The sequence below is a fragment of the Chiloscyllium punctatum genome, chromosome 23 (assembly GCF_047496795.1).
Source record: "Chiloscyllium punctatum isolate Juve2018m chromosome 23, sChiPun1.3, whole genome shotgun sequence".
NCBI classification, from domain to species: Eukaryota; Metazoa; Chordata; class Chondrichthyes; order Orectolobiformes; family Hemiscylliidae; genus Chiloscyllium; species Chiloscyllium punctatum.
In genome coordinates this window covers 68,119,413-68,142,294 of record NC_092761.1, presented here as the reverse complement: position 1 = coordinate 68,142,294, position 22,882 = coordinate 68,119,413, and the positions used below count along the sequence as shown (strand labels likewise).

The window sequence follows — 22,882 nt, the reverse complement described above, 5'->3', positions numbered from 1 at the left end:
CATCTGTGTTGCTGGAGACCTCCAGAGGAAAGAGGGATGGAACATTTGCTTAGCACTTCTGGCTTAGATTGTTGCAAATGCTTCTGTGTTGGATTGAGGATGGGGCTATTTGTGGAGTTTCCTCCTCCAGTGAGCTGTTTAATTGTCCACCGCCATTCACACCTGGATGCGGCAGGACTACCTAGCTTAGATCTAATCCTTTGATTGTGGAATCATTACCTATATCACTTGCTGCAAATGTTGTTTGGCACACAGGTCATCCTACACTGTACCTTCACCAAGTTGTCATCTCATTTTTTGATATGCCTGGTGCTGCTCCTTGCATGTCCTCTTCTATTTTTCATTGAAGTAAGATTGACTCCAAATTGACGATAGTGGTTGAGTGGAGGATATACTGGGCCATGAGGCTCCTATATGTGTCTGAATGGTGCTCCTGATGGTCCATAGCCATTCAGCACTGTGACACTAGCACAAACACAATGGGAAATATTTTCAATTTGATGCATTTGCAGTTTGGTCAAGATGACGTCATGTATGGTTTTCCCTATTTTTGGTTCCCTTACTATCTAACACAGACTCTGACTAGCAGCGATGTCCTTCAGGATTCAACCAGCTTGGTCAGTCTTCATAATAGACAATGAAGATCCCCCACCCAGGATACGTTCTATGCAATGACATGCTCCATGCTTCCACCATATGATGTTCAACATGGAGCATATCGATTCATCAGTCACCCATGTTTGATATGATGCCATGAGATTTTATGGGGTCCGCAGTCAATGTTGAAGAATTCTAGAGCAACTTTAAATTTAGAGATACCGTCACTTTTCAGTTTCAAATGTTGCTAAAATGTTGTAATGAAGGAAAATCAGACAACACATTTTAAAACTTTAATGTGTGCACTGTTGTATGTTTTGCTGGTGGTTTTATACTGTAGAGAATGCTATAAATAAGGCAGAAAATGAGGGAAAAGATGTTCATGCAATAAATCATGCAATAATCTCTGCATTGAGCCAGGGTGAGGTACAAGCCTATAATGTGAAGCATCTGAATGTTGGGATGAGTTTCAGTTTTACAGAAGCTGTTACGGCAGACATGCTGTCCTCCTAACTGTAATTCTATACTGCTACTTTTGCTAGGCTTTTCTATAGGATCCCTACAGTATGGAAATATACCCTTCTGCCCAACAGGTCCACACTGACGCTCTGAAGAGTAACCCACCCAGACCAATTCCCCTGCCTTATTACTCCACATTTACTCCTGACTAATGAACCTAACCTACACATCCCTAGACACTATGGACAATTTAGTATGGTCAATTCACCTAACATACACATCTTTGGACTGTGGGAGGAAACTACAGCACCCAGAGGAAACCCATGCAGACACGGGGAGAATGTGGAGTTGACAGTCGCCCGAGACTGGAACCGAGCCCAGGTCCCTCGTGCTGTGAAGCAGCAGTGCTAACCACTGAGCCACCGTGCTGCTTCTTTTCTGCCAGCATTTCCCAAAGCACATTCTCCTGGTACCATTAAAGGCAAATTTATATTCAGTTTTATGGTCTGATCCTTTGCGAATACAAGTAGGATAGCAGACTGAATGAGATTGGGGACTACAGTTAGGTTTTGAGACATGGCTATTTATGTGATGGACAAGGAGTGTATTTGTCATGTAGGCTGCTGGGGTGTGGTGCAGCTAGTGTTAAGTTGTCTTCTTGACTCTGTGTGTGTGTGTGTGTGTTCCTCAGAATGAGGATAACTCTTGTTCATGGGCAGCTATGCTGCTACAACCACATGGTTACGAGTGACTTGCTCTTACTAGAAGAAAGTGAGGACTGTCGATGCTGTAGATCAGAATCAAAAACTGTGGCACTGGAAAACCAAAGCTGGTCAGGCAGCATCCGAGGAGCAGAAGAGTCGATGTTTTGAGCATAAGCACTTCATCAGGAATGTGGTCTCACATTCTTGATAAAGAGCTTATGCTCAAAACGTCATCTCTCTTACTCTTACTGCCTGACATAGGCATACTGGAAAGATTTGCAGATTAATACTCAAAGGCTTGGCCCCATTATGATATAGTGGCTTCTCTAGTAACAGTTTATCCTAAGTTTTCTTGACACTTTGAAAACACTAAGTCAGGTTTTAAGGCACTTGACCTTCTGTCATTTCTTACAAGATGGTGTGTGAGGAGAACCTTTATGGAACAGGATTCCATCTCTTGTTCCCTCTAGCTGTAAATTTCCACTTCAAGCACTCTTTTTCCTTCTTGAATTGAATTCCAAATACAGCTCATGTTGTATTGCATTGTAATAGCACAATGATTGTGTTAGAGGGTGCTCCATTCCAGTTGGTGCAGTCAATCTGGAATGTTGACCTGTATGAGAATGCTAAATAAGCAAGGAATAACCATGAAATCTAATATTGAAGCAAGAATTAAATGTGTTTTTGTAATCATCCTTACACATTTATATCATATTAGTCTATGTATATTTGTTAGCAGTGAGCTAAGAATGAATAGTTGATTTGTACATAATATTCTGCGTTATTAGTTGATATTGTTATCATTCTTTTCTGATTTCCCTGACATTAACAGTGAATGTGAAAATTATAGAACAAGCGTCTGTTCAAAACAAATCCCACGGATGCTGGTTACTCAATATAAAGGAAAAGCAGGCTGACAATTCCAAATATGACCTGTGTTATCTCCAGAATCTCTTAGCTTTGACTTTCATCAATTTATTGGAAAAATAGCTTGGGATTTATATTTGTGTATAGCTTTTCAGAAAAGATGCATTCTTAATTTCCTTTCAAATATGTCAACTTGACTAATTCTATTCATTTGATAAAGCCCTATCATGTCAGAACAGCCATACAACTATCAATGGATGAAGTTCAGCGTATTTGAATCTGACAGCAGTTTCAAAAATTGAGCTGAACATAATTTTAACCATTATTTTCTGCAACTACATTAATCCTACCACAATTTACACTATCGTTAAGTCAGTGATTACACTGCATGTGTTAAAAATCAATAAAATGTAAATCATTGTAAGCACAGTAGTACATTTAATTGTAAGCAGCACAATATATTAGCGTGAGCTGACCATCACTTCATAACAGGAGACCGCTCAGCGTTTATGATGGCAGATATGTTTTAAACAATTACTGCACAGAGTATATTGAAAGACAAATCTGCATTCAATGTTAAGCTGGCAAAGAAGTATACAGTAGTTCTTCCTAAGTAGCAGGTTAGCTTTGTTTTCCTCTGCAGTGGTCTGAACATATCTGTGATCAGCTTCTTTGGTTTCCTTGATGTACACTCTTGTTGGCCTCAGCATTCTTGCAGTCTTATGTCTCAGTTATGTTGCACCAATATTGGGCACATTTCTGACATCATTGTCAATGGGCAGCCAGTACAATTAAAGCAAATTTAGGAAACAATTTAAATCTGCATTTTTTGTTGTAAAATCAGAGCTCAATCAATTGTTTGGACATGGTAAGATAAATTGCATAACGCAAATACATTCACAATAGAAAACAGTGAGGAAATTAATTTTTTGCCCTGAACATTGACGTTTTGATCACAAGGGAACATTTTATGCTTTCATCAGTATTCTGTATTCAAAGGAATTGGGAATTTTCTTTAGGGTGAGTAACTAAGGGTGGTTTAATCCACTGCAATTTTAGACTGTAAGAGTGAATATTGGGAGCCAAGGTCCCCCAGGATATCAATGTAATGGCAATGGAATGGAAACAGTTAAACCTTTTGAAATTCAATGGATGACAGAAACTAAGGAAAATAATTTGGTGCACTGGACATTGTTTTTGAATTAATGTGACATGAAGTAAATTCATATATAATTTGTACTAAAAAGCCTGTAATTTAAGATATAGATTGGAGTTATCTCCATTATTATATCACATCGAAAGTAGCTCAGGTGAACATTGAAGAACATAAGGCAGTTGTCTGGTTGCTTTGTTGTGTATCATATGTCTACAGTAATTATCTAGAGGACATGAGCACATTTCCCAAGAAAGTAGTTTGATAATTTGAATTCAGTTTTGAAAAATCAGATTTAAGACTAAAACGCAGATATGGATAAAAGCGCCCTGCAGCTGTTGGATTGTTACTAAGACTGACTGGTTCCCTAATTTCTTCTGAAAATTAAGTCAGTCACTCATCTATATTTTAAGTAGACAGGTAGGAGGCTGGAAGAACACTGCTAGCCAGACATTATCAGGAGGTAGAGAAGTCGACCTTTCGGATGGAACCCTTCTTCAGGACTGGAGGTGGGTGTAGGGGGAGCTGCAGATAAATGGGGTGGCAGGGGCAGGGTGGTGAAGTGGGAATAGATGAAGACAGGCAGAGAGTATTGTTGGCCAATGGGAGGAACGAATCTAGTAGGTGGCAGGTTGGAGTGGAAGGGAAGGGGAGGGGCTGGGAAGGGAGTTGTGGGGGGGGGTGGGGGGGAAGAGTGATTATTTGAAATTGGAGAACTCAATGCTGAGTCCTCTGGGATGTAGGCAGCCCAGGCAGAAGTTCTGGTGTTGTTCCTCCAATTTGTGATTTGCTGCCTGGCTTGATGTGTTCTTCCAGCCTCATTCCTGTCAACATTGGATTCCAACATCTACAATTTTTTTTGCCTCTATTCATCTCTGTTTTGGCTGATATGTGACTCCACTCTTGCAGCACTATGGTTCATGTTTTTCCCCCTTCTGAAGTGACCTAGAATATCATGCATTGTGTCAAATTTCCACACCTTGTCCATAGAGCAGCCAGGAATGGACAATAAATGCCAACCTTGCCAATGTGCCTGCATCCTTTGAATGATTATACATAGATATAAGAGTTCACAAAAATAATTTATCAAGACTAAAGTAGAAGGTTATGTTTTCACAATATTAGTAGATGTTCAAGCAACTTTTATTAGGTGAAACAAAATGAGAGCAATTGAATTAATTTCAATGTTTTCCTACTTCAGCTATATTTAAAAAGTTAGTAAATAGATATATTTTGTGTGCAAGGCATTGAAAACTGGATAACCTTTCCTTGTGGGGAAATTCACACAACATCCTTGAAAGTATGGCAGAATATGTTCATACCTTGTTAAACTTTGAATTCTCAAAAGCTCTAATGAGAAAATCTACAGCCAAGTTCTGAAAGCATATCTGGAAGTTATTTTAATTTCTGTCTATATTTCACTAGATAGCATTCTGAGGAGAATGAAAAGAATACCACTTCATAGTATTGGGTCTCCTTGCATCATGATGGTCCAATACCTAACTCAGTTTCATGAGATGATTCGATTTTGGATATTAGCGAGAATTTGAGCTTTGTGGGCTCTCATGCATACGATAGGCACACATGTAGAAGATACCTAGGAAAGAAGTGAAGCAATATACTTATGTCTTACCATCAATTCAGTACAACAGAAAGTGTGAATATGAAATGATTTAAAAATAATCCAAAGTGAATGTCTTCTCTTTCAAGTTTGGTAGTTAGATATATCGCTGTTCTGCATTTCTCACATTCCGATCACTTCACCTGAACTTTCAACATCTTTTCTCCACCAGCAATCTTTACCACCCACCCACCCAACCCCCAACTATAGCATAAATGCTTCCCCCTCCACACTTCATTTCAGCTCTGATGAAGAGTCGTCGAGACACGGAACATTAGATTACTCTCTGTCCATGGATACTGCCTGATCTGCTGTGATCTTCATCATTTGTTGTTTTCACTCATGCAATTGTGAAAGAATGATGGTGGTATAGTGGTAATATCACTAATAATCCAGAGATCAGAGTAGTGTTCTGAGGCCATGGGTTCAGATCTGCTCAACAGAGCTCGTGGTATTAAAGTCTGGAATTGAAAGCTAGTCTCATTAAAGGTATTCACGAAACAATCACTGCTTGTTATAAATACCCTTTAGGGAAGGAATCTGCAATTCTTATCCTACATGTGTCTCCACTGCCACAGTAGTATGGGTGGATCTTAACTGCCAACTGAAAAGGAGAATGTGATATCTCCCTTCCCCATATAGTCAGCAGAAGGAAATGAGGTGCTCAGCAGCCAAGTGATCCCCATAAGTTTCTAATTCAGTATGTGGATGTACCTACCAGAGAAGGTGCAAAACTTGGGAAATAAGGCAGTGCAGGTGACTGAGGTGTCAGTGGGGGAGCATTTTGGGGCCAGCGACCATAATTCTATTAGATTTAAAATAATGATGGAAAAGGATAGACCAGATCTAAAAGTTGAAGTTCTAAATTGGAGAAAGGTCAATTTTGACGACATTAGGCAAGAACTTTTGAAAGCTGATTGGGCGCAGGTGTTCGCAGGTAAAGGGACGGCTGGAAAATGGGAAGCTTTCAGAAATGAGAATCCAGAGAAAGTATGTTCCTGTTAGGGTGAAAGGAAAGGCTGGTAGATATAGGGAATGCTGGATGACGAAAGAAATTGATGGTTTGGTTAAGAAAAAGAAGGAAGCATATGTAAGATATAGACCGGATAGGTCGAGTGAATCCTTAGAGGAGTATAAGGGAAGTAGGAGTATACATAAGAGGGAAATCAGGAGGGCAAAAAGGGGACATGAGATAGCTTTGGCAAATAGAATTAAGGAGAATCCAAAGAGTTTTTACAAACACATTGAGGACAAAAGGGTAACTAGGGAGAGAATAGGACCCCTCAAAGATCAGCAAGGCAGCCTTTGTGTGGAGCTGTAGAAAATGGGGGAGATACTAAATGAGTATTTTGCATCAGTATTTACTGTGGAAAAGGACATGGAAGATATAGACTGTAGGGAAATAGATGGTGACATCTTGCAAAATGTCCAGATTACAGAGGAGGAAGTGCTGGATGTCTTGAAAAGGGTAAAGATGGATATATCCCCAGGACCTGATCAGGTATAACCCAGAACTCTGTGGGAAGCTAGAGAAGTGATTGTTGGGCCTCTTGCTGAGATATTTGTATCATCGATAGTCACAGGTGAGGTGCCAGAAGGCTGGAGGTTGGCAAATGTGGTGACACTGTTTATGAAGGGTGGTAAGGACAGCCAGGGAACTATAGACTGGTGAGCCTGATGTCGGTGGTGGGCAAGTTGTTGGAAGGAATCCTGAGGGACAAGGTGTACATGTATTTGGAAAGGCAAGGACTGATTAGGGATAGCAAACATGGCTTTGTGCATGGGAAATCATCTCTGATTGAGTTTTTTGAGGAAGTAACAAAGAAGATTGATGAGGGCAGAGCAGTAGATGTGATCTATATGGACTTCAGTAAGGCGCTCGACAAGGTTCCCCATGGAAGACTGATTAGCAAGGTTAGATCTCACGGAATACAGGGAGAACTTACCATTTGGATACAGAACTGGGTCAAAAGTAGAAGACAGAGGGTGGTGGTGGAGGGTTGTTTTTCAGACTGGAGGCCTGTGACTGGTGGAGTGCCACAAGGATTGGTGCTGGTTCCCCTACTTTTTGTCATTTACATAAATGACTTGGATGCGAGCATAAGAGGCACAGTTAGTAAGTTTGCAGATTACACCAAAATTGGAGGTGTAGTGGACAGGAAGAGGGTTACCTCAGATTACAACAGGATCTTGACCAGATGGGCCAATGGGCTGAGAAGTGGCAGATGGTGTTTAATTCAGATAAATGCAAAGTGCCGCATTTTGGGAAAGCAAATCTTAGCAGGACTTATACACTTAATGGTAAGGTCCTAGGGAGTGTTACTGAACAAAGAGCCCTTGGAGTGCAGGTTCATAGCTACTTGAAAGTGGAGTTGCAGGTCGGATAGTGAAGAAGGCGTTTGGTATGCTTTCCTTTATTGGTCAGAGTATTGAGTACAGGAGTTGGGAGGTCATGTTGCAGATGTACATGACATTGGTTAGGCCACTGTTGGAATATTGCGTGCAATTCTGGTCTCCTTCCTATCAGAAAGATGTTGTGAAACTTGAAAAGGTTCAGAAAAGATTTAAAAGCATGATGCCACGGTTGGAGGATTTGAGCTATAGGGAGAGGTTGAACAGGCTGGGGCTGTTTTCCCCGCAGTGTCGGAAGCTGAGGGGTGACCTTATAGAGGTTTATAAAATTATGAGGGGCATGGATAGGGTAAATAGGCAAAGTCTTTTTTCTGGGGTTGGGGAGTCCAAAACTAGAGGGCATAGGTTTAGCGTGAGAGGGGAAAGATATAAAAGAGATCTCAGGGGCAACTTTTTCATGCAGAGGGTGCTACGTGTATGGAATGAGCTGCCAGAGGAAGTGGTGGAGGCTGGTACAATTGCAACATTTAAGAGGCATTTGGATGGGTATATGAATAGGAAGGGTTTGGAGGGATATGGGTCGGGTGCTGGCAGGTGGGACTTGGGTTAGGATATCTCGTCAGCATGGACGGGTTGGACTGAAGGGTCTGTTTCCATGACCCTATGACTCTATGACTCTAGGTGTCCAGTTTATTGACACTTCCCATATCCTTGGCATTTTGCTTTGTCAGTGGGGGCCCATGTGACATGGAGAGACCATCAGGCAATCCCCAGAGACCTTTCAGTAGGTTCTGGAAGCTCTCCTTGATGGTCCATGCAGGGGCAACCGTTAAAATGGTAAGCTTCCTCCCAGTAACACAGTACGCTGATTCTTCATTCAAAGCATGATAATAATCATGGAAGATTCCAATCATGTATGTATTGGAAAAGTCAGGTGAGCGAAGGTAGCCTGGGAGTAGTGTTTGAAGAATGTTTTCAGGATAGTTTCTCAGACAGCTTGTTCTGGAGCTGCCTAGAGAGTGGGTTGTATGAGACCTAGTATTGAACAATTAGATAAGATTAATTAATAATCTCATAGTGCAGGTGTCTCAAGGTAGCTACAATAACAATATGATTGAACTTTGCATTGGGAGAGAATAGTAGGTGCTGGGCTCTTTTTGAAAAAAAAAGTGCAATCATGTGAGCATGAAAGTGGAGTGAGCTGAAGTATATTGCCAAATTAAGTTAAAGGATGGGTCAATAGTGATGGGGAAGATGCTTACAGAGATATTTCAGAATAAGCAGAATAGATGCATTCCAATATATGAAAGTTAAATATAAGTACAAAAGGGAAAAGCATATAATATGTAAAGACAGCTAGCAGGTTAGAAGAAGATTGTATGGAATAGCTAGAAAAGCAATGGATAACAAAAATGAATAAGAAGGGAGAAATTAGAGAATGAGAGAAAGTGAGCCAGAAATATAAGTAAGCCAATAGCAAGCGTTTCTAAAAACATTTATAAGAGAGAAGAATTCACAAAATCCTGAAAAGTCCGGAGATGACAGATGAAGTGAACAGGTATTTTGCACTGCAGAGGATGCAAGTAACATCTCAAAAGAGATACATCAGGGAAGGGAAGGAAGGGTAAAAGTGAGGAAAGTTCCAATCAACAGTGAAGTGGTACTGAGTAAATTGTTGGAGCTGTGGGCTGACAAAGTGCTGAGGACATTATCCTGATGGACATTATTCCAAGGTCTTAAAAGAAGTGGCTAGTAATAGTTAAGACATTGATTTTAAATTTCCAAAGACACTTGATTCAGGGACAGTCCCATTAGATCGGAAGATAACAAATGTAACACCTTTACTGAAGAAGGGCGGGAGATAAAAGGCAGGAACTTATAAGTTAGTTAGCTTAACATTTGTCATAGGCAAGATGTTATAAGCTATTAAAGCTATTCTTAAGATGTTATAGCAGGACACTTTGATAAGTTTAATGTAAATCAAGCAAAGTTAACATAATTTTGTGACAAACAAATCAGATTTAATCAATTTATTGCATTCTTCAAGGTGGAAGCAGGTTGTAGCCAAATGGGCACTGGTAGATCTACTGATATTCAGAAGTCACTTCAGAAGGTGTCAGATCAAAGTTTATTGTGGAAAGAAAACTCATGGTGAACAGGCAGCACTTTGACATGGATAGAAGTTTGGCTGGAAGAGAGTAGGCATAAATGGGTCTTTTTCAGCTAAATGTCATTAAGTGAGTGGTGTGCCATAAGGATTAGTGCTGGAACCTCAATAGTTTGTGATTTATGATTTAGATGATGGGCTAAAAGGTAAGTTGTAATGGGGAGGCAAGGAGACTACAACAAAATACAGGTTCATTATGTGAGTGGGCAAATATGTTGCAAATAGAGTATAATGTGAAAAAAATGTTAATTTGACCATTTTGTAGGAAAATTAAAACTAAAACATATTAGTGAAATTGTGAAAAAAATGCAGAAAGTTCACAGTATCCTCGTGCAAGAATTACAGAAGGTGACTTTGTAGGTTCAGCAAGCAATTAAAAAAGTGAATAGAATGTTCTCATTTATCACGAGGGGAATTATATAGAAAAATAACGAGGTGATGTTTCAATTATCTGGGCACAATTGAGATTGCATCTGGATTACAGTGTACACAATTAGTCACATTATTTAAGGAAGGATGTAAATGCATTGCAGGCTGTTCAGAGAAAGTCTACTGAATTAATATCTGGAATGAGTGGGTTGTTTTAGGAGAAAAGGTTAGAAAGAATTAACAATTGTTCTGGAGACCTGAAACAAAGATCTTCGAGAGTGTGACAGAGCAGGATGCTCTGGTTGGAGCTCCTCTGCTCAAATTCTTTTTTCTTTTTCCTTTTCTTTTCTCCTCTCTGTAGTTTTTTCCTTCCCGCTCTCCCACCCACTCCCCCGCCCAATTTTGATTGCCCTGCCTGAACAGTGGAGGCAAGGGAGTCGGCCTGTAATCCGAGCCCATGCAGGAGCAGAGCAGAGCAAGCAAGCAAAGTCCAGAGACTGCAGCAGAGTGAGCGGGCTGATTACTGGTGCAGTGGCAAAGGAGGCAGGTCGATTTCCAATGCAATGGAGCAAGTGGGTCAGTTACCAGTGCAGCGGCAGAGTGAGCAGGTTGATTATCGGTGTTACAGAGTGAGTGGTGCAGCCGATTGCTGGTGCAGCAGTGAAGCAAGCAGGTTGATTACTGGTGCAATGGCAGAGAGAGTGTGCTGATTACTGGTGCAGTGGTAGAGTGAGTGTGCCGATTACTGGTGTGACGGAGCGAGCAGGGAGATTGCCGGTGCGGTGGCAGAGCGAGTGCGCCGATTACCAGTGTAATGGCAGACCGAATGGGCTGATGTCCGGTGCAGCAGAGCAGGCTGGCCGATTACTGGCGCAGCAGAGCAAGCTGGCTGATTACCGGTGTGGCAGAGTGAGTGGGACGTTTACTGGTGCAGCAGAACGGTTGGCTGATTACTGGTGCAGTGGCAGAGCAAGCTGGCCGATTACCAGTGTGGCAGAGCAAGTGGGCCAATTACCGGTACAGCAGAGTGAATGGGCAAATTACTGGTGTGATGGCAGAGCGAGCGGCCTGAGGTATAATGGCATCCAAGTAAGTCCTGGACTGAGGGCCACATGAGGCAGCATGGCTTGTGTCCTGGGACCAGCAGGTACTGACTCATGTTGGGGAGGAACTGGAACTTAAGTACTTTATGGTCACTTCTATTCTCATTCTGGACCTCTAAACCCAGTTCGCATGCTCACCTTTTTAAAAATCTCTGTAATAACACTTAAAGTATCTGTAACTAGGTACTCTGTAACTAAAATGGCACAGAGAGGCAATATTACAAACTTCTGAGTGCATGTGACAATAAAGGCTATTCTATTCTGTTCTATTCAATTCTATTCTAGGCTGGACTAATATTTCTCTGGAAGTTAGAAGAGTAAAAGGTGACTTGATTGAAACATTTGAAAGTCTCAAGACTACTGACAAGGAAGGTGGGGAGAGTTATTCGGGTTAAATATTTCCTTTGATGGGAGACTGTCCAATGAGGGGCCAATGTTTAAAAATTAGGAGTTGCTGTTTAAAATAGAGACAGGCTGAAATCTTTTCTCTTTGAAAGACTGTTTGGGAATCTCTTTTTTAAAAAGCGGAAGAATCAGAATCTTTGAATTTTTTAAGGGTTGACAGTTTCTTGTGAAACAGGGGGCTGAAAGGTAATCAAGGCTAGGCAGGAATGTGGATTTGAGATGACAATCAAATCAGTCATGATGGTATGATCAATGGAGCAGGCTTGAGAGGCTGAAATGCCTACTCCTACTCCTAAGTTTTGTATATTCATAATGTATCCATAAGTTCCACTGCCTCCTTGATCTATGCACTTACTGATCCCAGCTTCCCCACAGGAATTCGCTGCTTCTCTCTAAGAGTGCATTGCCATTGAAATGGCAGACCCAGCAATGACTGAGTCGAGAGTGTGATGCTGGAAAAGCACAGCAGGTCAGGAAGCATCCGAGGAGCAGGAAAATCAGCAATTTGAGCATAAGCCCTGCCTCAGGAAATCTCTCACTTCATTCCTGATGAAGGGCTTTTGTCCGAAACGTCAATTTTCCTGCTCCTTGGATGCTGCCTGACCTGCTGTGCTTTTCCAGCGTCACACTCTCAAGTCTAATGTCCAGCATCGGCAGTCCTCACGTTCGCCTAGTAGTGCGACTGATGCTGCCGAGCCATCAGGCCTATGGCTGGTGCTGGCAGTGACAATATGATTCTAGTATTTTACCACCCAGCAAAGTGGGCTTTCTCCTGCTGACAGCCCTGACTTCCAGATAAATGACAAAATTCAATCCAATGAACCTGAAAGTAACCAAGACGTTACAAAGCAGCTGCAGTGTTGTCGAAAAAGCCATTGTGTTTGCTAATACCCTTCAGAGAAATGTGGAGCTTACAAAATGTATCAACACTGCCTGATTTAACCAACATTTGGAGTACTGGAGAAAGTGTGGAGACCGCAAAGTATTCTTGCAAAGGGACTTCTGTTAACAGGATGGAAGCCAGAGAACCGAACTCAGCTGTGATCATTCCAATCTTTTTTCTGGCGTTTCTTGTTTCTCCTGGTCAATCACAGCCTTCATACCAAATTTTCCAGTTCACGGTCTGTCACATTGAGGGAGGAAATCTTTCACTTCATTTCGGTTTGACCAAAGGAGTGAAGCGGACCTGAACATTTTTGGATTTAATGGATTGGTTAAATCCATACTGATGGATCCATACCAACCTGCCGGTCCAATTTACTAGCTCAGAAAGCAATACATTGCCATATCATGTCTTGTTATCCATCTTTATGTCATTGTTGGTGCCCTACTATTTGACAAAGGAGATACTTTAGGAAGTAGCAAGAAGGAGAGGAAACTTTGGTGAGAATGATTTCTTTGTATCTGTTCTTATTTAGAGATCTGATTCTAACAAGCCTTTTTCAAAAAAGTTCACTGTTGAAGCTCTCCCTATATATGTCTGGTGTAGAATTGTGCCATACACGTCAGAAAGTCTCCAAGGTCCATTCTTTGTCAAGTTAACTGATTTCAGCTGGTTGGCATACTTAACCTCAGTGGCTTTGGGCGGTAAGATCTAGCCAGAGCTGCTTCTCCTTTTTTCTGCCTGGTGATATTTTATCTACATAGACTGTTTGGTCAGATGAAGGGTAGACTTGGCTGTGGTATTCTTTTGCTGGTGAAAGAATATACCACACTCACACAGCTTAGCTCCGACATGAGAAAGAAGGAGCAATAGAATGCAGTTTTAATGTGAAACAATGACCTTAATTCAAGGGTGATTTTGCTATTGATAATCCATTGTAACACTATTCGCACAGAGAAGGAGAGAAGCTGCACAGATGGTTCAGAAGTTCTTCTCTTACAGAAGATAATGTCTTACCTGCAAAGAAGTTGAGCACCACAGCCACCCATCCAACGATATAAGACCAAGAGAAGCGCCAATGGCCATACCGTTTACCATAATAGTTCACGGTGACAGCTGTGTAAATGGCCATGGCTAGCAACACAAACAAACCTGCCACACAAAAAACAGGAGAGGCATAATGAGGCTAACAGTTAGGACACATTGAAGAAAATTAAATGGTTTCATGGGTCTATGATGCTTGAAATCATTCACAGTACTTACATGAAATAAAGTACAAGACACCTGCAGCGAACGTCTTATCAAATTTGTTGAAAGAAGAGTACTGCATAAATGCCATGATGCCAATAATGATGCCAATGATGCCCGCCAGGAGGGACAAGATCATAAATGCTCGTGTGGCATCCCAGTAAGCTGGAATAAACCAAGAAAGACAAACGAAAGTATTAGTTAATTATCATTATGCATCAGAATAAAGTCTGTTTAAATACCATAACCATTAGTGGCAAAAGGCTGAAATAAACAAAAGATTTCATTGTCAGTTTACAGACCGGTTATTTACAAATCTATTGAAATGGATGACTTTTGACCCCCATTAAACTATCAAGTGAATTAATGATAGTTAATGATAATGTTAGAAATTTTACCATGTTAATACAATTACATGCCTCGACAGTTAGACAGTGCAAGCAAAACACCTCTGATAACACCAAAGCCTGAACATGCTTCAACTATTATAATAAAATGTTGAAAGATGTTGAGTGCAACAAGCAACATTCTCCAGAAAGTGATTGTTTCATCTGGTTGTAAACTCTGGAAGGGTCATCAGCCTGAAATTTAACTCTGTTTCTTTTCTCAGAAGCTGCCTGGCTTTCTGAGTATTTCTGGCTTTTTCTGTGTTATGATTAATTTGGATAAATAGCAATTTACTGTGATCCATTAGTAGAAATAGATCCACTTAATAATATAAAAAATAAATTAGAAAGGCAAGTAAATTGTTATCCACTAGATGTATATTTGTAAGTTAAGCAGTGAATTTATTGTGCTTTAATTCCTCTATTCTTCTATTATTTGCCAATTAAAACTGTTTCAATCCACAGTAGAATTATTTTATTCTGTTGAACTACAGGCACATATTCACACGATACTGAATGACTCCGATCTTCTGAGAAGTGACAATCATTGTTAGAATGTTGTACTATTTGGAAATTCCCCAGAGATAATGCATCTCAGCATTTCTTCCAGGACCTCCAAAGCTTGTTTTTTTCCAGAAATGTGGAGCACCTTCTCCACCTGGAAACAATGTTTCAGTGGAATAGAGTTTTGAAGAGTCAGGATATACCACTTGCTGCAGGAATTGGTGCCATATTGTACATCCAAATGTCCAGTTCTTGAATATTAGTGAATAGATGAGTGAATGGGTAGGTGAGTGGGTAAGTTGGTAGGATGGTTGAGGTAGGTAGGAGGGTATGGTGAGTGGATAGATGGATGAGAAAGATAGATGCTGAAATGGTGTGTGAGGTGAGTGAGGTGGGTTAAGTGGGTTGAGACAATAGACTGATGAATACATCGGTAAGGTGGTGGGCTGGGTCGGGAAGTTGGCTGTGCAGTCAGGGGGAGCAATTATTACGGGTTAATCATGGTGGGAGGTGGAGGTGGAGATTGAGGGTCAGTAGGTGGAGGAGTAATTGTCTCAGGGAGTTACTTAGGATAACAGGGTTGTGTCGGGGTGAATGTAGTTGGGTAGATGGGGAAAGAATTGATAGGGATTTGTCCATTTGGGTCAACTGGGTAGCAGGCTGATGGGATGGATGGTGTAATCATAAGGCCACTGTGACTGATCTGGATGTCAATTCTAGAGCTACCAAGGAGTTATACTTGATTAATTTCTATCTAACATTTCATGGATAAGTATTCAGATAAAAGCATTGGAACAATCTGAAGTCTCCGACTCTATGTCAGAACTGGAAATGTTTGTAGAGGAGACTTCAGAGCAAGGCCTCAAAGATAATTGAAACTTCCCAGGCAATTCCCACACAGTTTTGCAGACATCTAATACCCAACTTCAGAAATATGTCCAGCCTAGGAGACCTGAAGATTTGACCCAATAGTCAGACAGTTCTCAGCATTTTAACATAGACCTTCCTTTCAAAGAACATGGACTTCAAGCAAGGCATTCAACAACGCTTGGCATGGTAGGCTGGTTAGTAAGGTTAAGCACAGCACAACATTTTTTGGCCTCTGTTTCCGGCATCTACGGTCCTTACTTTTTCCTGGTTAGTAAGGTTTGATCACGTGAAATCTGAGAGGAGTTAGCCACTTGGATAAAAAATTGTCTTGAAGGTAGGAGACAGAGGGTGGTGGTAGGGGATTGCTTTTTGGACTGGAGGCCTGTGATCAGTGATGTGACACAAGCTGTGTCCACTTCTTTTCGTCATTTATGTAAACGTTCCCAGTGTGAATATAACAGACATGGTTAGCTTGCAGATGGTACTAAAATTTGACAGTGAAGCAGGTTACCTCAGAGTACAACGGGACCTTGATCAGATAGGCCAATGGGATGAGAAATGGCAGATGGAGCTTAATTTAGATAAATATGAGCTGTTGTATTTTGGCAAGGCAAACCAGGACAGAATTTATATAGTTAAAGATAGGCCCTAAGGAGTGCTGCTGAACAAAGAGACCTAAGGGTGCAGGTACATAGTTCCTTGAAAGTGGAGTTGTAGGTAGACAGGATGGTGAAGAGGCATTGGCACACTTGTCTTCATTAGACAGTGCAATGACTGTAGTAATTCGGGCATCATGTTGCAGCTGTACAGGACGTTGGTGAGGCCACTTTTAGAATACTGCATTCAATTCTAGCCTCCCTGCTTTATGTAACATGTTGTTAAACTTGAAAGAGTTCACAAAAGATTTACAAGGGTTTTGCTGGGACTGGAGAGCTTGAGCTACAATGAGATGTTGGAGCTTTTTTACCCTGGAGCATTGGAGGCTGTGATGTGACCTTATAGAGGTTTATAAAATCATAAGGAACATGAATAGGTTGAATAACCAAGGTCTTTTTCCCAGGGTAGGTAAGTCCAAAACTAGAGGGCAAAAGTTTAAGGTGAGAGGGGAAAGATTTAAAAGGCACCTGAGGGGTAACCTTTTCATGTAGAGAGTGGTGTGTGTATGGAACGAGCTACCAGAGGAAATATTGGAGGCTGGTACAATGACAACACTTAAAAGTCATCTGGATGAGTGTACGAATAGGAAGGGTTTAGAGGAATATGGGCCAAATGCTGGTAAATGGGACTGAGGCAGATTGGGATATCTAATTGGCACAGATGAGTTGGATTGAAGGTTCTGGTTCCATGCTGTATAACTCTCTGACACCCTAACTGATCAAATTCAAAGGCTGAGCTGAAAATCTAAATGGTCAGGGCTGTACAGATAATTTGAGAGGGAAAAGAGAGAATGAAGTTCAAGAAATGTGAAGTTGGCAAGTCAGTATTTGAACAGGAAAACTGTAATTTTGGATGTAATGCCTTTCTGATGAAGAGTCAAATGCAAAATATTACCTGACATGTACACACTATGATTTGATTTTGTATCTGTGTAAATAATTTGCTGGTTGAATAAAGTGGGGACTGATTGTGATTTTCTGCAAATATCTATGTGTGCAAAATTGGATATTGGGAAATGGATAATAATGTACTTTAAGATATAAATATTGATTTCACTGATTAATGTATTGCAGCATTATATATAAGTTGTGAAAAAATACTATATGTTTATTGTTCATCTTAATGTCTTACCTTCATATTTTGAAATTGTTCTGTCTCTCCTAATCTTCTTCTTGCATTGCACCTACTAGACTCCCCTTCTCTCTTTGTAAATCTCATATACTTTCTTTTCTTTCTCTGTGTCTATTTGCTTGTCTTCAATTATCTTTTTCTAATGTGTTTTGCATCTCTATATAATTGTTGAATACAATTCAAGTGATGACACCGTGACTGATACAGTGGGCTTGATAGAGCAGGCATATCTCCAGTCCTGTTTGTACATTCATCTCTGTGTGTTTTCTATCTCTTTTTAAATATGCCTCCTACTCAGTGACTACCTTTGAAACAATTTTAAAGACATAACTCAAGTAGTATATCATCTGTGATCAGCACACCTTGGAGCTGAAACTGGTACACGCTTTGGACTATAGCCTTTATCAACCAGACCAGCAGGAATGCTGTAATTATGTTATATTGACTCACAAAACAATCACCTTCTAAAAATGTCCTGTCTGGTTTGAGAAGCTGAAAGTGACCTGAACACAAACTGCCATTCTTTATGTACAAACAAAATCTCAAATATCCATGAGTCGTATTCAATGACCCTTCTACTTCAGCACAAATCCTTGGTAGATTTAAGAAATGCATTTATGGCATTCCTAAGTTGGCGTATTCATTTGCTTTACTATGAACTTATTCTTGTCTGCTTTTGATCTCCTTACCAACGCTGTCAGTGTGCAGATAGCATTTTCCTGGCACACAATATCTCCATAATCCCTGGTGCATAAAACTGCCAGAATGGCGGTATTGCATCCAGTAATCCGTTGCTGTGGAAACAACTAGTAGGATATTGCCCACACCAGCACAGAACAAGCCTCCTCCCATGAAACTGTACATTTTTGTTTTGGAGTTGCAACCTATGAGAGGAAGTAGAAAACAAAAGATACAGTTTGTTATTAACTTTATATATTTTGAATGATTTCAATTTCCACAAATGTCAGAAAGTTAACTGTGCATGTAGCAACTTCCTTTAGTGTGCCCAATACTTAATTGCAATGAAAAATAGTGTTTCTCTTGGTTTCATAGAATATTATCTACTTTTCCTAACCATTAGAACTCTGAGCATATCAAGAGTAACCCTTTATGTCCTGAATCCTTTCTGCAACTGTCAAATATATGCTGGCTTTGAAATATTGGGGTTTGCCCCCAAAGTATCACGAAGTCGAGGGCTGGGGTAATTATTGTTGTCAGTATGGGCACATTGCCTGGTATTGAAACCAGGCCTTGGGGGTATTGCTGTCTGGCTACAGAATTGATGAGAGGTGGGTGTTGCATCCTTTTTGGAAAGTGTCCCACATGAATTTAAGTGACAGGGATGAAAATCCCATTACCAGAGACCTACCAGCAAATCTGTCAGCCACGCACCACAGGAAATGCCACCCGGACCCCAATGTTAACTGAAGGCTATGCATTCAGCTAAGGACAAGAGATTGGATTTCCAAAGATTGCCTTGGTTTCTAATGCCAGGTCCCTCAAGCAAGCACAAAGTGTCTTTGAATGAGGGATCCCCACCTCTATCCAGCACAACCACCTGGTGGTCTGTAAGCAATCCTACTAGGGCTTGCTGTTTGGCCTGGATGCAAGGTGATTGCCCTTCCTGCTGTCAGTTAAATACCAAAAGCGATAGAATATGACTCTTAAATTGCCCGTTAACTCCTTCGTTGAACCGTCAACCAAAGTGGTTGAGGTGGCCATAGGAACCCGATGGGTCCCAGCTATGCCTACCCCTTTGTCAGCTACGTTGAAGAGTCCCTCTTCAGTACGTACACAGGCATTGTGCCCCAACTCTTCCAACGTTATGTCAATGACTGCATTGATGCAAAGTTCTGTACTCAGGCTCAACTGGAGCAGTTCATTGATTTTGCCCAGAACATCCACCCTGCCCTCAAATTCATTTGGTTCATCTCGGCCACCTCCCTCCCCTTTCTTGACCTCTCCATTTCCATCTCCAGTGACAGTCTCCAGATGGACGTTTTCTATCAACCCACAGACACCCATAATTACCTAGACTACACCTCCCACCACCCAGTATTCTGCAAGAATGCCATCCTGTTCTCCCAATTCTTCCACCTCAACTGCATCTGTTTGGATGAAGAGACATTTCCATTCCAGATGTCCACCTATTTTGAACAACTTTCCTCCCTCTGTTAACCAGATAGCCCTTCACCACACGACCTCCACTCCCCATTCCACTGCTCTAAACATCTCCTCCCTAATGCAATAAAGACAGAATCCCTCTTGTCCCTACCTACCACCTTACTAGCCTCCACATTCAAAACATCATCCTTAAACACTTCCACCAACTCCAATTAGACCCCACCACCAAGAACATCTTCCCCTCCCCACCACTCTTGGCCTTCTGCAAGGACCGTTCCCTTCGCCAGTCTTTGGTGTGTGCCACTTGTCCCCAATCTCCCTAACCCTCAGGTACCTTGCCCGGAACAGGAAAAGATGCAAAACCTGCCGGTACACCACCTCCCTCACCTCCATCCAGGGCCCTCAAACAGTCCTTCCAGGTGAGACAGAGGTTCACCTGCCTCTCTTCCAACTTAATTTACTGCATCAGGTTCACCTGATGTGGTCTTCTTTACATTGGGGAGACCGAACCTAAACTTAGGGAGTAGCTCACTCAGCATCTCAACGGGGCTTACAGGGGCCAACCAGACCTCCCAGTTACCACCCATTTTAATTCCCCTTTCCGGCATGACCATCCTTGGCCTCCTCCAATGCCACAATGAACCAACCATAAATTGGAGGAACAACACCTCATCTTCCTCCTGGTAGCCGACAGTCCGGAGGACTCAATATTGACTTCTCCAATTTCAAATAACCTCCCTTTCTATCCCCAGACTCCTTTCCCAGCTCCTGCCCCTCTCTTCCACTCCTCCCAGCCACCTACCAGATTCCTCCCATTGACCAACCAGGTCGTACCCTCTACCTGTCTTCACCTATCCCCACTTCACCACCCTCCCTCCATCTGCAACTCCTCCTACACCAACCCCCAGTCCTGAAGAATGGTTACACCTGAAATGTCGACTTCTCCACTTCCTGATGCTGCCTGGCTTGTAGTGTTCTTCCAGCCTCCTGCCTGTCTACTTTGGATTCCAGTATTTGTAGATAATGATTTTGAGAGTGGAAATGTGTACAGATACTGAAGGCAGAGATGATGTGCATATTTTCAATGGCGATGACAACAGTATCCATGTGATATCCTGATCCATTGAACTTTAAGATATAAATATAAATATTGACCTTTGATCGAATAACACTGTGTTTCACAGAGACTGTTTAAAGTATGTTGTTGGTTTAAAAGCAACTAATGTCTTGCAAATACAACATATTTTCATCAATATTTTATGAAATGTATGGATCAGATTCAAAACTCAAAGGCAAATAATTGATTCAAATGATGAAAATATTCTCATCAACATAATTTCTACCTTATAATCTCATGCTTTAAATAACCTTTGACAGGACATTATCACATAAAATATACCTAAAGATTTACACTGCAGCTACTGGTAATTGTAAATCGGATTATGGTTTTTATGATTTTGCTGCATTATATGGGCAGAATTGATCTGCATCTTTTCCACATGGGTTTAAACATTACTTTAAACCATTGAACTGTACAAGTGTTATGGCACAGAAAAAAAAAGCCACTCAATCCAATGTGTCTGTGGCGGCTGAATAAATGAGCAGCCCATTCCGATCCCACTTCCCAGGACCTGGTCCAGAGTCTTGCACTTCAGGTGCTAATTTGGGTTCCTTTTAAATGATCTGAGTGTTTCCTCCTCAACCACCAAACCAGACAGCGAGTTATGTTTGGTAGATTATAACAACATTTTGTTCCTTTATTGCTGTTGGCTATAGAGTTTACAGCATAACATGGAAAATCACATCTTTTCAAAAGGTGGACATAATATTTTAATGAGCCTCAATGCATATTAAGAAATGACTGACCAATTTGAAATATGGTCATGGGATGTAAGAAGGTCCCATATCTATGTTATACCATTCTATAACTTTAAACATAATAAAGTAACCATGAAATTCAGAATAATGACTGAAGTACTACAATCAAAATAACTTTCTTTAAAATGATATCGTTCCCTTTCATTCCTTTTTCAATCATAGTACAAAATATTTCTGTTAGTTACATAAAAGCACATAGATATTTGTTTATCGGGGATGGACTGTGAAGGCCAGGAGTTAGGGAATATGCTGAGTTATCTTAAACACTTTTGTGCAGAAGAAGTTTTAATAATAGGGCAACTGAAACCTAATAAATAAATGGGCTTTCACAGGCTAACCACTAGAGTTGGGCTGATCAGTTTATAAGTCAGTCTTTATAAACGATGGTGTCAATACAAATTTAGGAATTCATTTCTTCCTGTAGTCCACTGAGTGAAGCAAACTCCAAATAAGACAGAATCTGGACTAAGTAAAGGAAAACTGTTTATTGTTTAAAATTACTTCTGGAGTTAATAATATGATCAATACAATTGTTCATTTTATACTCCAAATTGCAATTCAAGTTATTCTTATACATACCTTGCCTCAGTGCAACATTTGAACTTGCACTTTGTGCTGAATATACAAACAGAAAAAATGCTCCCTTGCATTCTTTTCAATTATACCACATTCTCACTTTAAAACAATTCACTCTAGCTTAAATGATTAACTGTTAATGTAATTGAAAATTTTTAAAAAACTCTTAAGTAAAAAGTGTTAAAATATTTTTATCTACTAATTTGATGAGAAAATGCATAAAATAACTTGTACCTTTCAAAGTGCTGTTTATGTTGATCCAGTCTCTGGAACAATTCTACAGCAGGCAAGCCATATCTCACAAAATCATAGTGGACAGATTTGCAGTGTTTGGTCAGCAGAGCTAACTACAAAACGTCAGAAATATATCACATGAAACCATTGTGTTTCTTACAATGAGTTGCCACAAAAAGAGGCGATTAGCAAAAGCTAAGTTTGTGAAGGCAGGAATTTGCTGAATATACATAGACATTGAGAATCTGAATCACGTGTGTTAAATAAATTGATGATGAGGTAGGTTTCTATTCATTGTCTATTTGCTGATAAAATTAGGTATACACTTTGCAAATAATTCCCTCAGTGTCATTTTATAAAACCTCATGAAAACATTGTAGTCAATATGTTTTGTTTAATTACTGAGTTAATGATAGAAAAAAAACCGATCATGGAAGGCTCAAATCCATTCACAGCCAATGAAGGACTTTTGAAGTGCTTCTGTTGTAAAGTTGTAAAATGCAGCAGCCAACTTGTTACAAAAGTAATGTGACGAGGATCAGATAAACTGTTTTAGAGAGTTTTGTTGAGAGATAAATATTAGCCAGAATTCTG

The 22,882-nt window shown here is 40.6% G+C and overlaps 1 protein-coding gene across 1 annotated transcript; it reads right to left on the bottom strand.

The window, feature by feature from the left end:
• Positions 1-3,045: 3,045 nt before the first annotated feature.
• lim2.1 (lens intrinsic membrane protein 2.1) lies at positions 3,046-22,402 on the bottom strand. Its single transcript, XM_072593135.1, has 5 exons — positions 22,289-22,402; positions 18,166-18,360; positions 13,944-14,093; positions 13,698-13,832; positions 3,046-5,377 (listed from the first exon to the last, which is right to left on the bottom strand). Exons 2-5 carry the CDS (start codon positions 18,338-18,340, stop codon positions 5,316-5,318), a joined length of 522 nt encoding a protein of 173 aa, XP_072449236.1. The 5' UTR covers positions 18,341-18,360; positions 22,289-22,402; the 3' UTR covers positions 3,046-5,315.
• Positions 22,403-22,882: the final 480 nt, after the last annotated feature.

Coding starts and splice junctions, on each gene's coding strand:
- lim2.1 (XM_072593135.1), bottom strand. CDS start 18,340: ATGTACAGTTTCATGGGAGGAGGCTTGTTCTGTGCTGGTGTGGGCAAT. Junction 13,833..13,943: donor TGTCTTGTACTTTATTTCAT/GTAAGTACTGTG, acceptor TTTGTGTGGCAG/GTTTGTTTGTGTTGCTAGCC. Junction 5,378..13,697: donor GGTGCTCAACTTCTTTGCAG/GTAAGACATTAT, acceptor CTTCTTTCCTAG/GTATCTTCTACATGTGTGCC.